This window comes from Ornithodoros turicata, chromosome 8, assembly GCF_037126465.1.
Source record: "Ornithodoros turicata isolate Travis chromosome 8, ASM3712646v1, whole genome shotgun sequence".
Lineage (NCBI taxonomy): Eukaryota > Metazoa > Arthropoda > Arachnida > Ixodida > Argasidae > Ornithodoros > Ornithodoros turicata.
Genome location: NC_088208.1, coordinates 22,244,744 through 22,258,716, shown reverse-complemented (window position 1 = coordinate 22,258,716; position 13,973 = coordinate 22,244,744). Strand labels below are relative to the sequence as shown.

The following is a 13,973-nucleotide window of genomic DNA, read 5'->3' as shown; positions in this document are numbered from 1 at the left end:
TATGAAGATGTAGAAAGTGAACCTAGAACTACAGAACGCTCAGTAAAATTCCAATATCTGTCAAGAAGCTAAAAACCCTGCTAAAAATGATTATCGTCTCATCGCCAAACAATCGGGCTGGTTGAAGGGGTAAATAATGTCGTTTCAAGAGGGTAGGCTGTAAGGAGCTATGACTATAATAATAGTGTAATATGATACTTAAGTAAAAACTTAAAAAAAAAGCTAATAGAAATCAGGGATCGGAACCTCCGGTTCAGGTTCGGGGTCAAGCATATTGGTTCGGTTCGGGTTTAGCTCCGCTGAACCGAAATTATTAGCTTGAACTGATTCAGGTATATCGGTTCGGTTCGGGTTCGACTCAGAGAGAACCCCCCCCCCCCCCGCACACACACAGACAAAAAAAAAATCGGTCAGCGGTTGGGACATTTATAGGGATCCGAACCGTTACTTTTTTCGGTCCCGGTTTAACCGGTTCATGGGCAGTAATTTTGTAATTAAGAGAAAGGTGTGAGATAACCGTTTCTGGTGAGTCAAAGAAAGGTCGGTCAGTAGTACAATTATTTCACCTCTGAACCGATTCTCGAACCGGTAACTGTATGAATTTTTTTCGGTTCAGTTCCGGTTCGGTTCAGGACAAGCAAAAAAACTGTTCGGCTCGGTTCGGGTTCGTCAGAAAATAACGTTTTTTTTTTAGTTTTCGGTTCGGGTTCAGTTCCGGTTCCGATCCCTGATATAAATACCAAAGGATGGCAGACAGCGCTGCAGGAAAACGGTTCCAACCCAACGGCTGTCCATCGAAAGTATACTCCAGAAATAAAGATTGACGACTGGCGCCCTTTCCACCACTTCCTGCACTTTTTATTAGTATTTCAAAACATCATTTCAACAAAAACATTTCAAAACATGAGCTGAGCTCATCAAAATAATTACGAGAAAAAGTACTCATTCGTATCCTTCATGCGGAAAACGGAACACGAACATGAATAACGAGTTCGTTATATTGAAACGGAACTCCGCATAAATATTTCCCTCTCAGCTGCGCTGTCGTCCCTCCCCGGGCAATGAGAATTCCCCGATATATATACGAACGGGTCACCGACTTTATAGGAGCAATACGCGGGGCAATAATTTGCGACAGCAAGTCGAGCAACTTTGAGGGTGTGGCCTATGGTCCGTGGAATGTCCGCCGGCAGACGACTTGGAGACACAGGTCGGCAGCGGTCATCACATCGGAGGTTCTCACACAGACGAATCTGCAGGATAACACTGGGTGAGGGGGAAGAGTCACGATGCGAAGGTTTCAGAAGACCATGCGGATGCAACAACAACAACAACAACGACGACAAGAATCTCGTAGAACTGGAAGATTAGAGGCGGTGTCGGAATGGGACGCTTTTGCATGCATGAAGGAGCAAGTGATTACCACAGCGAGTTCACGCTGATTTTACATGGTTGTCCACAACTAAAACAGTGTCTTGTACCTGTTTCCATGGCGTTAAGAGCCAAACATTCGTGCGTTCGCTAAAAATAAATAAAAATAAGCAAATAAATAAAGTAGTTCGGAGGCGGCTCTTTCAGTATTGGAGGCATCAACCAGTTTCTTTTTCTTTTTTTTTGCATGAAATTATTTACTTTAGTGACACTTTTCCTTTTTGCTTATTTCTATTTTGTTTGATTAAAAGTTAGATCAAAGTCATTAGATTAATTTAATTAATTTAAACGTTACATCGAACTGCAACGCCACTGCGTTACGTGAACTTTCTTAAAGGGACAGTACAGCGTGGCTCTTAAGGCGCCTCGCTCTTTGGTGGTAGCCTAGGTCGTGCTGAAGACACGGAGGTGGTCGGTTCGAATCCTACCACCGGCTGTGCTGTCTGTAGTTTTCACTGGGTTTTCCGAATACTTTCCAGACGAATGTCGGCACAGTTCCCCCTGAAGTCGGCCCAGGACGCATACTAAACCCCCCACCCCCCTGTACCCCACTTCTGTCTACTGTCCTCTCTCCATCTGTCCACATCTATACGCCGCTCATAACCACAGTTGCTTCGCGGCGCTAACACGCAATAATAATAATAATAATAAAACTAAAGCCGCACTATATGCCGTTTCGATGCCCAGCGGCAACCAAGCGGAGAAGTTGCTTCTTGCCTGGATGATGGCCATGCGTAGCGCTCCGCTTTCACCGTCCACAAGTTCAAGGTGCCCAGCAACACTTGCCAGCTGCCCGAAGCACGGTTTATCTCTTCTGGATACATATAAGGTTACTACACTTCTACAAGTGTTCTTGGGCGAGACAAGGCCACAGTTGAAATTGAACACCTACTGCGAAAGTATTGCGCGAAAAACAATCTGCGGTGTCTGCATGACTGTGTCGGGACCCCACGTGATGCATCGACAGTATACGAAAGGGTAGCTGTTTGATCGTTGCGACCGATACGCAGACGAGAACGTGATGGCTCGTTGAAGTCACGTTCGCTGGCATGATCAAGTGAGATCCCTTGATTTGAGTTAGGACATCAATGGTGATCAGGCGGAGGTTCCTTCCTTCACAGCACGACGTCCTGCGAGTCAACAATAATCGCGAACGGCATCGTTCCCTTCCGTGACTTGTTGAAAACGGGAGGCGTACGCCCTTTTGTGACGCTCACGTAATTACGGTAGTCGTCACAAAAGGGCGTACGCACAGCACTGGCGAATTTATGTCGTTGTGGACTACGTTTCTCACACTGTTTTTTTTCCCCAAGTACTGTTTTTTCGCGTGACCGGGAAATATCATTAAATTAATTAAATTATCATTAATTTCTAGTTTTGAAAAGTATGACCGTCACGGGACGCCCAATTTATATCACACGTCTGTCAACACTGTTCCTCGGAGGTTTCCTCCTCACCACAGCTGCTGGGAGTCTTCCAACGTGCGGCGGAGCACGGAGACGCCCGCTATTGCCAGGAGACCGACGTTAAAGCCCCCTGGTGACGTCGCTTACGCTTGGCGAATCCATGGCGAAACTATGAAGCTTTGCGTATTCTTCCGAAAATTCGTCGAAGCGCGTGATGTTCGTTCTTTTAACATGTTTTGGCACTTGGCGGTGTAGTCTTGGGTTGAAGCGACGCAATCTGGATTCAACAACGTCTGACGCTACTGGACGCATATTCCTAATTTGTCCCTCCACAATCACAGCCACGGGGCCACAGTTTCAGTGACTTTTGCCACGGAAGAGCCAATAGTCGTATGGGTAGCCACCCGTAGCCACACGCGTTCTGCGTTTGAAATCGTCTGCGGCGACTGGCGGAAGCAGACGACAGCGCGACTTTATGTCCACAGTTTCACAAAGCGTCCTGTCGCAGACGTTGATGCTTAAAAAAAAAAAAAAAGGAAGAAGGAAAACAAAACGAAATAATACGAAAATTAAATACTGTTTGTTCAGAGCGCGGTTGCACGAAAGAGAGAAAGGTGGGGGTTATACGCTGGGCGATATTTTAGGGCTATGTGCTAAAAATTGCTCTCCGCTTTGCGTAACTTTCAGTTGCATAGTTCCAGCTATTCCACAAGTGCGATAAACTCTGGCTCGTGCTTAGCCTTCGCGACACGGCTTTGGAAACGGAAGGGACTCTGAATGCGGTATTGGAATGGGTGTACAATGTTCGCACGACATTTCGCTCGCTACCACTCACTGTACTAATTAGATAGCAGACGATAAACAGTCGCGCAAGGCAATACTGCACACACATCAGCACACGGAAGTATATGGGCGATCCTCGTTTTCCCGTTTCTTTCCGATGTGACTCCGCTGATACAGTTGGGCTGAGAGAATGTTGCTTCGTTTACAAAAGCCAGACGTAGCAGCGACCTCTAACGAGTGTTGCCTTTTGCACCGTCTGCTTCGTATGTTTGCAGGCGTCGCCTTCGTTTCCTGGAATAACATTGGACCAAATTGGAGACTGATGCGGCCTTGCGGGCCGATGTGGAGAAACACAGGAGAAATGCGAATAAATTACACAGGGCACGATTGAGAATAGTGAATAGCGGAGAGTTGGGAATAGCGAAGAGGAATGCTGATAGTAGCAGACGGTAGAGGTACGGGTGGACGTCTCATTGTGGCGCGTCAGCCGTGCCTGACGGCAGACGTCCTAAAGCGCGCGCGTACGTGAGCGTGAAGGATTAAAAATACTTATTCCTCATTTGTCATCCACTGTTTGGCGCACTTTGCGTGGGGAGGGGGTGGCTCGTTTCTTGATTGCGCGGATGCTGTTGTTGCCAAAGGCACATTCTTCGATCGCGTATCGCTGTTCACCGAGTAACCTGCATTTTGAACATTCCTACGTTTCGCCCTGCTCGAGGAATTGAAAGATGCTACTACGACTGAAATTTGAGCTTGTTGGAAGCTAAGTGGTGATATCTAATTTTAGAACAATAAGGTCGCAGAAGAAAAAAAAAAAAAAGAAAAAAAAAGAAAATCTGGGTTCGTTCTTTTTTAAACAGTATCATTTGTAGTTGTGTGCGATTCATGGCAGCATTACGAAGGATTATTTTGTTCGTGGGTACTGAGTGAATTAACGAATTACTTGCACCAGTTGTACAAAATAATACACAGTGGTTTGGTTGTTACAAAATTTACTGGGCTTCGTGTCTTCCATCACGAATTCCTAAATTTGAAAGTATACTTCCTGGTTTGAGTTGTCCGTTCATGTCGCCATTTCGTGTGGTTCCTCATACTCCAAGAAATGTTGTCGTCAACTGAAAGTACTCCATCCACATTGTTGTTGGTATTCTTATAATTGCGTGATTGTGAGGCATTACCGCTGTTTCTTTGACCAGTGCGAATGTATAAGTTCGTAGGGTGGATATTGCCACGTGTACAGCCTCCACCAGACTTAACTGTAACACGCGAGTGCTTGGCCTGCGCGGAGCGTTGCCCGCTGGAGGTCGCAGCGCGCATACAGCACAGTCAGCAATACACACAGGGGAGGCCTGACGGCGGCTGTACATTCGATCTTGCCTGCCATATTATTGTTGCCGTAGAATTTAGCATGACTTGCACAAAAACAATTGCGTGAACGAGTTTCGTTTTTGCTTACAGAGAGCTTCCGGCACATGCTGTCCCAAGCAGAGCACAACACTATGTTGCTCTTCTCCAATGTCTACACCCAGCGCATGGAAGCCGCGACAAGGGAGCCCGTTCGCAGGCTCTTCTCCGCTCTCCAGCATTACCTTTTGCCTCACCACACTGGCGATCACAAGGCAGGTCATCACAAGGCACAAGAGGAGATCGACCTGGACGGCGAGCTGGACAGGTTCTTCGACCACCTGTTTCCGCTCGTCTATTTTCACACGGTCAACCCCAAGCTGAACGACTTCAGCGAGGACTACAAGGCCTGTCTTAGAGGAGCACAGCGGCAGCTCCGACCCTTTGGAGATGTGCCCAATCGCATTCAGGAGAGGCTGTCCAAATCACTCAGTGGAGCACGGACAGTACTCAGGGTTGCGCTGGTGAGTGTAGTTCTTAGTAGCTCGCTGCTTGTATATCTGACAGGGACAGGATTGTCGAATGCAGATGATGTAACTCGCTGTATGCTCACATTTGTGCAGGACTTCTCCGCGAACCCGTAAGGTTGCAGGGAAGTGATTTGGAAGGAGGACGGCTGAGATAACTTGAGCATATGACATAGTCGTAACTCAGACAACGCGAAACTTTATTTGGATGTCCGAAAAAGATCCCAACGTCCCACGTCCCAAACATAGCCCTGGGACGTGCCCCTCATACAGCGGCTCTACCTTCAGTGCATGCCAGAGCGTGTTACATAAATATGGCGCTCGTGCACGATGCAAAAATGCATAATTGGAAAGCGACCTCTAATCCTTACACTTCTGACAACCTGCTGATGTTTCGTACAGAAGTCCAATTTGCTCAATCGTATGGGCCAAACATTAAATCGCAACTTGAGAAATTATCAAAATATGGTTCCTGCCTATTTATCGTTAAAGGAACAGTTCGCTCTCCAAGCATAAATTCCACTATTTTTGTTTCCTCGGGTAGTGCATTCCCTACCGAATATACTGATTTAGTTTTTGACTTAATGAGCGGTATAATTTCATATTAATGCAAAAATCAGTATTGCGGATCACTGAAATCCTACACGGTTCGAAATTCCCGCGCAGAAGAACGTATGTACGACGTCAGTGTGACGACGTTGTGACGACACGAGGGCGTTCCTTCGGCACCATTTTCACGTGACCTCAACTGCGTGAACGATTTGCTTCGGCCGCTTTCTTCGCGTCCCGCTGCGGAGAATACGTGAGGGGGAGGAGGTATGGGAAAGGGACGCTCGCACGTGACCATATCTTGACGGATCCGTCACATATACGTAACGCGAGCTGCTGAGGGGATTCTCGCGCCTGCTCCTCTCCGTCCGTGCAGGCCCGTACGTGTGACGTAGGAAATGTGTCGATTTCGAGCGAAAGGGAGCGCAGGAGAGTTCATTGGGGTAAAACGCTAGGCAATTACGCTAGGAAGTGAGCTTTCTCTTTGATCTGAGCTAACCACTGAGTCTGAACAAGTGTCCGAAAGCCACAGTCTCGAGGGGATTACGATGATCTCTGAAAGGGACGCAGCCTTTGGTCTTACTTTTCTTTCAGTAGGAAGCGGCGAACAACTGTCCACTCATGGAACCAGGCCCTCCCTTTCCGATTTGTTTCAGTTTCAGTCTGTCTACCAACGTCACGATGATGTTTCTTGGGTAGAGATCTATGTCACGCTACCTTTTCACTTTCAGTTTTGAGGTCTCATCATGGTGACACATGTATCCAGAAACATGTTTTCATTTCATTTCTGCCATACACTAAAACATATGTTGTGTACCTGCATCACACTTGTCAACTGCTCCTGCCCCTTTGTTGCACAACACATACGCGCTTTGTCGGCTCTAACCACTGGATCAGTAACAGCTTGCTCCTGTTCAGGATAAATGCTCACGGGACCACTGAAGATACCTACTTCCACTGTGGTTGCGACCTGCTTTTACATTGACACTGTTCCATTACGTTCTGCTTGCACTCCTGCATCTCAGCCATGTATGCAGCTAGTTATACCATGATCCCCTTTGTAAACACCGTACTCTTACAATTGCAGGGTGCACAAGAGGTTGTAACCACTGCTGGGATGTTTCCTGACACTGCAGCTGAAAGCTGCGCATATGCCATTACACGGACCATAGGCTGCCAGGTGTGTGGAGGGTTTCCCAAGGCTCTCCCTTGCCGAGGTCTGTGCCTCAACACCTTCCGAGGATGCCTGGCCGGCGTGTACGAACTCGACGAGCCGTGGGACGAGCTCGTGACGGGCCTCGGACGACTTGTACCCCGCTTGGCTGACTTCCACGACCCGGAGGACGTGCTGTCCAAGCTAGACTCCCGCATTTCTGAGGCCGTTATGCATGCCATGGAGAATGGACCAGAGCTCTTAAAAAGGGTACGTTTAAAGAATGGTTGCAATGTGCTTTGTTTTCTGGTTGTATAGCAGGACTACCTACACGTATGGTGAACTTTAAAGGAGTAACGAGTGCCCTTCCATAGATTTTTTGTTTTGTTTTTGGTGTGGTGAATTGTGCAATGCATTCGTGCAGCGATGATCATTGCTGACATGTCGCACGTGCGAGGGTTATTTGATCTGCGCACCCTTCTTCAGAAAGCCTGTAAGCAAATGAACATTGGGTGTACATTGGGTGTACATCGGGCTCAAGATATCTTGCATTCAATGCATTCCCATACTGATTTCTCTTATCATGTGCGCAGCACCACAGGAAAAATCACAGGTTCAGTTGGAAGACGTTTCGGTTCATTAGCCCCGTAACCCTCGGATTGTGGGGGTAGTCTTCTTACCAGGAGAACACATAGCACTTGGATTCGTACTAGCTTTTGCTGTTTTTCATTAATGCATATGGAATGCAGAAACATTACCATCTTTTCACGGCCATGTCACTTTCCAGGTGAAACTAGAATGTGGTGACCCTCGCCGTCGGACGGGCAACGCGACTTCCGACGAGCAAAGGTCACCGCGCTGGGCTTCACCGTCCAGCTTACGGGCACCTGCAGAGACGTTACGAACTCGCTTGCGGCACCTGTACACGCAACTGACCCATTCCAAGGACATCTTCTCGACGCTGGCTGACAAGATGTGCTTCAACGAAAGCGTCACAGCTACTGATGCTAACGCTTGCTGGAACGGACGTCGCTTCGCAAAGTAATTTTTATTTTTATTTTTTATATAATTTTATATAATTTATAATTATATAAATAGGGTGAGGTAAAAGGATTATCAAACGGCTGCGAAGTTTTACAGAAGTTCAAAAAAAGACGCGGAAACAGATTTTAGGGAAGTTAGGGAAGAACGTCTCCCTATGTAATAAACTAGTGTTTGTAACTTCCCTAAAATCTGTTTCCGCGTCTTTTTTTGAACTTCTGTAATTATGTAAATATATATATTTTATAATTTTTATTTAAAGTTTATTAGCTTGTTGCTGGCATCTCAAGCAAGTGCTTCCTCCCCACAGATATAGGAAGAAAGTTGAACCAGCTACATCTCGTTTCAATGCTGAAGTCAATCACACTGCTACACTGTGGGACTCTGAACTGGATGTAGCAGCTGAGAAACTGCGGGCTGTTACTAAGGTGGGTAGGAAAACGATGAAATGATGGACAGGAGGAGTCCCGTGAATTATACTGATGTACCTTATCTCTCTTCTTAGGAGGTTCTTACCAATCGTATCACCATGATGCCCGAGTCGGATTCCTACACCATGGAGGGCAGTGGAAGTGGGAGTGGTGCTTGGGTACACGGTGGAGTGACGGACGATGAAGACTTCAATGGGGGTTCTGGTAGTGGACATGGTGAGAGATTATAATTGGTTTGATATACTTGGAAGTTATTGTCTACTATTTGTGTGAAAATCATGGTCAAAGTAGGAAATGTTTTCTTTGGTTGCGGTCTACAACCTCGAAACCCTCACTATGCATGCATCATCAACAATGTGGAGAGCACTAAGTTTGAGAGGCTAGGAAAAGGCTATGCAATACGAGATGCCCAGAATTGTGTTGGGTCATTCTCAATAAAATAAATTTCTGCTCAGGAAAAGAAGTTTCATGATCAGAAATATTCTTCCGAGAACCCTAATTTCACGCGTATTAGCCACGGCTTATGCGCAATCTTTTTTTCTCACGGGCGCTCTGCCGCCTATCCACCGGTGCGGCTTATCCGATGACTATTTTTCCCTGGTATTTTTCCCATATGCCAGTTTTAAAGAAAGGGCCGACAGTGTCTCTGGAACAGCACCGCCCTACCAATGCGTAACAGGGGCGCATCCACGTTCGAGTAGGCTGACCTTCCTGGTACCTTCCCACAAGCAGCTGTAACGAAAGTGGTGACAGTGATTCACGTCTTCTGGAAGGCCACTGACCCGTCGATCCATGAAAAAACACGCAACAAGGCCACAATCCGATCTTGGTAGAACGCTAGAACTGACCTACTTTGTTGTATACCATGCCTACCTCGAAGCATGGACCACAGGGTTTATGGCCTTCTCTACGGTCTCGTTTGTTGCACAAATCAATCGCGTCGTATTGCCTGCGGCTTAGCTGCCCGAAAATTTTCAAAACGCTCCTAAAAAACGGGTCCTGAGGCTTATCTGCGGTGCGGCTCATACGTGCAGCGTATACAACTTCTCACCCGATCTCCCTTGTTCCCCGAAACAGGTGAGGGCTCGATGCCTTCCGAAAATCCGAGGAAACTCGACGTCCCGACAACTCCGCCCCCAAAGACTGCCAGCAGTTCGACCGCAACGGCGGGATCGATGGCGGTCGTGTTGCTGCTGGCCTACTTCACGTTGAGGCTCGGCTCTACGCAATGAACAGCTCTGCAGAATGCACGGACACCAACGGATGTGTGGAACTGCTCAGGAAGCAGTGGCATGCTTCTACCACATTGTGATAACGACTCTGCCCTACGTGCTCTCTGCGGAATATATTTATACGAATAAGTGTGTGCGGGAACACGGTGTGTGTGCCGCCACGGAGACCACAGACTCCTTGACGTGTTATCTTCGTGACGACGGTTACCGTCTCCGCGGGATGCACGACGCTTTATTTTGTTTCCTTGGCAAACTCCGCTCTTTCGTGTCGGATTCGACGGTTTTTCTAAACAAGACCGAGCGCGTCCTCGGTCTTCTTCTTTTTTTTTTTCCCTGGTACGCAGGTTACGCTTTTTTAGGAACAAGTTTCATTTTGCTTTTTTTAGTTTTTTACGCGATAGAACTTCTAATATACTGCTGAGAATACTTTAGCACTTATATACTGTGACATATAACTTAAGAAGACTGCAGCAGGACTGGAGTAGTGCATGTATAAATCTATTTGCTTTTATGCTTGGTGTCTGCTGTGATGAATTGGGAAGTTCTTTTTTGTTTTTTGTTTTTTTTGTTTGCAAGTCAAGACTGTCTTTGGAGTGAGACGTGTGTCGATTGTGTGACACACGCGGTAGGGAAAAAAAAATTGTGGAACCTAGCGTGCGAACGGTACATGAGCCCAGTACATAGTGTCTTTCCTTCCAAGGTTTATCAATGGAGCCTGAAGTTTTCGGGAAATATTTTTTTCTAAATTCGGGGGAGTAAAAATCGGGTAAATAAGCGTGATCTGAATTCATGCAAATTTGGGTGGAAAAACTTCCGGTACGGTAAATTCAAGGAGAAATCTGGCTCAGTTACCCCAACTAACTCAATTGGTTCGGCACAAACGGTGATGTAACTGCGTTTGCTGCCAAACAAGTTAAGTGTGCATTCCTACAGACGTCTCATTGAGGGTGATTTGCCGGGTAAAAAAATCGGGTTTCACCCTAAAGATGCAACCTTCGATTCCGGGTGCAAATTCGGGGAAGAACCGGGTTAAACCCTAAAACTTCAGGCTCTATTTATCAACAGTGGCGTGAAATCTGATAATATATTCCAAAGATTACGAGGTTGCTCGTAACCTGATTTCACTACTTAGGCAGTATATTGCAATTCAAGTGCATCTACGCATAAATTTTTTCATAGCTTAGAGTATTAGATCAAATGTTAGAAAAAGGCTGTCAGAATGAAACAGCAATGATAAGGAATGATATGCAAATGAGTTGGTTGGATATATACCGAACTCGGAAGAAAGTATGCGGGGCATAGATAGCAGAAGTGTTTGTGTATCCTGCCTTCAACCTTCCCATATTGAGAAGCGCACAGTGCCTGCAGTGAATTACGTCAAGTTTATGTACATGTGCTTAAGACATGCTTAAGACATGCGTCTAGTGGCAAGCGTCTAACTTGGGTGAATATCATCTTGTAAGCACCACAAACGATGAAGTGTTCAACTATTTTCTGCACAGCTCAAGAAGTTGAAGGAGTGAAAGTGTTAACGTGACTGTACATGGTGGACATGTTTTTTTCTTCTCTTTCTGCACGTGGACCTTTCTTTCACATGACCCGCGATGCAAAGTTGTGGTAGTCAGGACTTTCATATGTGACAGCCACGTAGCTGGATCGTGTGCAACTTCTTGCAGTGTGCTTTGAAGGGGAATCCCTGTTCTTTGGTTTTCTTCTTGAGCAGGTGACTCGACACGGCGTTGCACACGGTGTTGAAGCAGTCTGAGAATGTACATTCGCGTTGTCATTCTGTATTTCTGGAACTGTTTCAAATTTTCTACAAGCTTGTACAGGAGATTTTCGATCCTTCTATACCGTTGGGCAGTTTATCGACACAATGTTTGACCTGCAGCCACATCTGCGGATACCCTAGAACTACACGTCCCACGACAAATGTGCTGTTCTTTAATTTTGCGTTTGTAGCAGTATACCCAAGTAGACTTGTCCAGTCAGATTTTACTTAACATTGAACCAAACAGCGCTGCTTTTTAATTGTTGTTATTTTCAAGTTTGATTCATTTGTTCATGGCCTATAGAAAGAATTGAAATCACTGAAGTTACATACTATTTCATTAGGTCTGCTACCATACCACGCACATGAGCACTTTTACAAGAGATGTTTTCAGATCATGAGACGAGAAAAGTGCTGCAAGGCATTGAGCTGCAAACCACCATTTACATAGTGAAAATATCTTGACTGGTATGACATGCATTTTCATGATCGCATAATGACGAACATGTCTTCCCCACAGGTTATCTCAAGTAACAATGATAAATTGATAATGATATGATCAGGTTTGTGGGTATATTGCAGTGAGTCATTGATCAAGAAGAAAAAAAAAAAGAAAAGAGAATTGGTGGCATTCTTGTATTTTTCAAAGACAAATGTCTTATTATTCCCTATCTTATGGTATGTATTTTAAAAATTTGAGCATGACTTGTGCAAAACCTTCCCTCCCATGTTCATTAGGTGCACTACCACTCAATCATCATAATCAAAATTTCACATTGAAGAACAGTATTTTATAAATGTGCTTTTGAATGTTCTTCAGTAGTCCAACTACTCAAAACATGAAATGAAAGAGGCACAGCTGCACAGATACTTGTGCTGGGTTGCTACAATTGAATTCCATGTAGGAATTCAACATTCTTTGAATGTATTTGTTATACACTGTTGTTTGGAATCACTGATACCGTAATATACCATTTACAACATCCCTGGCGATACACCGAGGACTGTCTGGCATCAAGCGAAAGATAGAACGATACTTTATGTTGTCATGAAAGAGAGTTCAACATGTGAGATGCAAAGCACAGCCATGACATGTACGGGGATAAAGCACATAACTAAGACACACACTGCCTTGCTTATGTTTTTGAGCTGTACAGCTGATGTTGGCTTGGTGTAGCTTTCGTGAATGGCTGCCAAGCTGATGTCGAGAAAACTTTAAATGTGTGCATCGGAAACATGTGTTACAGTGTTGTGTAATATCTTCTCACGAAATATGACAGGAATATGTACACCAGGTATCAAAAGTATGGGCACGGGCTATGCATGCTTCTTCACCATACAGCGCCATCGACCACACCCCTCAAGTCGAAATTGAATTGCGATGTGCCAAACATTTTCTAACCAAGTATTTTTGTCGTCCTGAATAATGTGCATTTATTTTGTGAAACATGTTACGGCCTGCTGCCAAGGACAATAAGAACACGGGCAAAAAAGGAAAAAAAAAAAAAGATAGCTTGCATAAAATTCTATGTGCAAGGTGAAGTATGCAAGTTCTACTTTGTGTTCATATATCTTGTAGTGTACTCTGCCTAACCGAGGTCTTGCTTCTGTGAAAGAGCATAGAGTCATCTTTTTTTGGAGAGATGCAAAGCTAGTGACATGAAATAAGTATTGTACATAATGTTGCATACCAGCAGGAATCTGCAGAGTGGACTCTATAAGGGACGTTGGAAGGGTTGTAAAAAGTCTGATGAGAATGTACAATGAATGCATTTTGTAAGTTAATGAACAAATAATATTTGTTTGACTCTCTCTGTGCGAGAGATTGGGCTTAGAACTGTTTATGGAGTTGAATTCGCATGCAGGTTTGCGAGCGTGATGTGATATGCGTCTAAACAAAAGAAAAATGCTATGAAGTGAACGAGAAGAAGGCATGACCCTTAATTGCAGTGTCTTTGTTTCTGTTCTTTTCCAATAAAAAAAAAAAGTCTGAAATTGTTCAAAAGGGAGCCTGCTCACTATTGGAACTTGTTCATACACTGAAGCTGTGCCTGTTTTCTGAGCTCCTGGGACAACGGAAAGCCGAAATGCAGTATGTATGTAGTGCAAAACACTGCCCACACTGGTATTTGAAAGGTTCGACTTACAGAGTGGTAATTAATTAACTTTCACGCGAGAAACGCATTAATTATACAGTCAAATTCCTTTATAGCGAACACCTTTTTAACGAAAATACCACTACAACAAATTTTTTTTGCGGTCCCGCTGGAGCCCTATAGGTCCAATAATGAACAGCCTTTTTAAC

General features: G+C 45.2%; 1 protein-coding gene across 1 annotated transcript in view; it reads left to right on the top strand.

The window, feature by feature from the left end:
• LOC135366689 (glypican-5-like) overlaps window positions 1–13,667 on the top strand; it is an 82,307-nt gene extending 68,640 nt beyond the window's left edge. The window contains exons 3-8 of the mRNA XM_064599507.1: window positions 5,079–5,488; window positions 7,128–7,463; window positions 7,981–8,234; window positions 8,545–8,662; window positions 8,740–8,881; window positions 9,743–13,667. Of these exons, the coding sequence (XP_064455577.1) occupies window positions 5,079–5,488; window positions 7,128–7,463; window positions 7,981–8,234; window positions 8,545–8,662; window positions 8,740–8,881; window positions 9,743–9,897 (1,415 nt within the window). The 3' untranslated portion in view covers window positions 9,898–13,667. The remainder of the gene's footprint in view (window positions 1–5,078; window positions 5,489–7,127; window positions 7,464–7,980; window positions 8,235–8,544; window positions 8,663–8,739; window positions 8,882–9,742) is intronic.
• The last annotated feature ends 306 nt before the right edge of the window (window positions 13,668–13,973 follow it).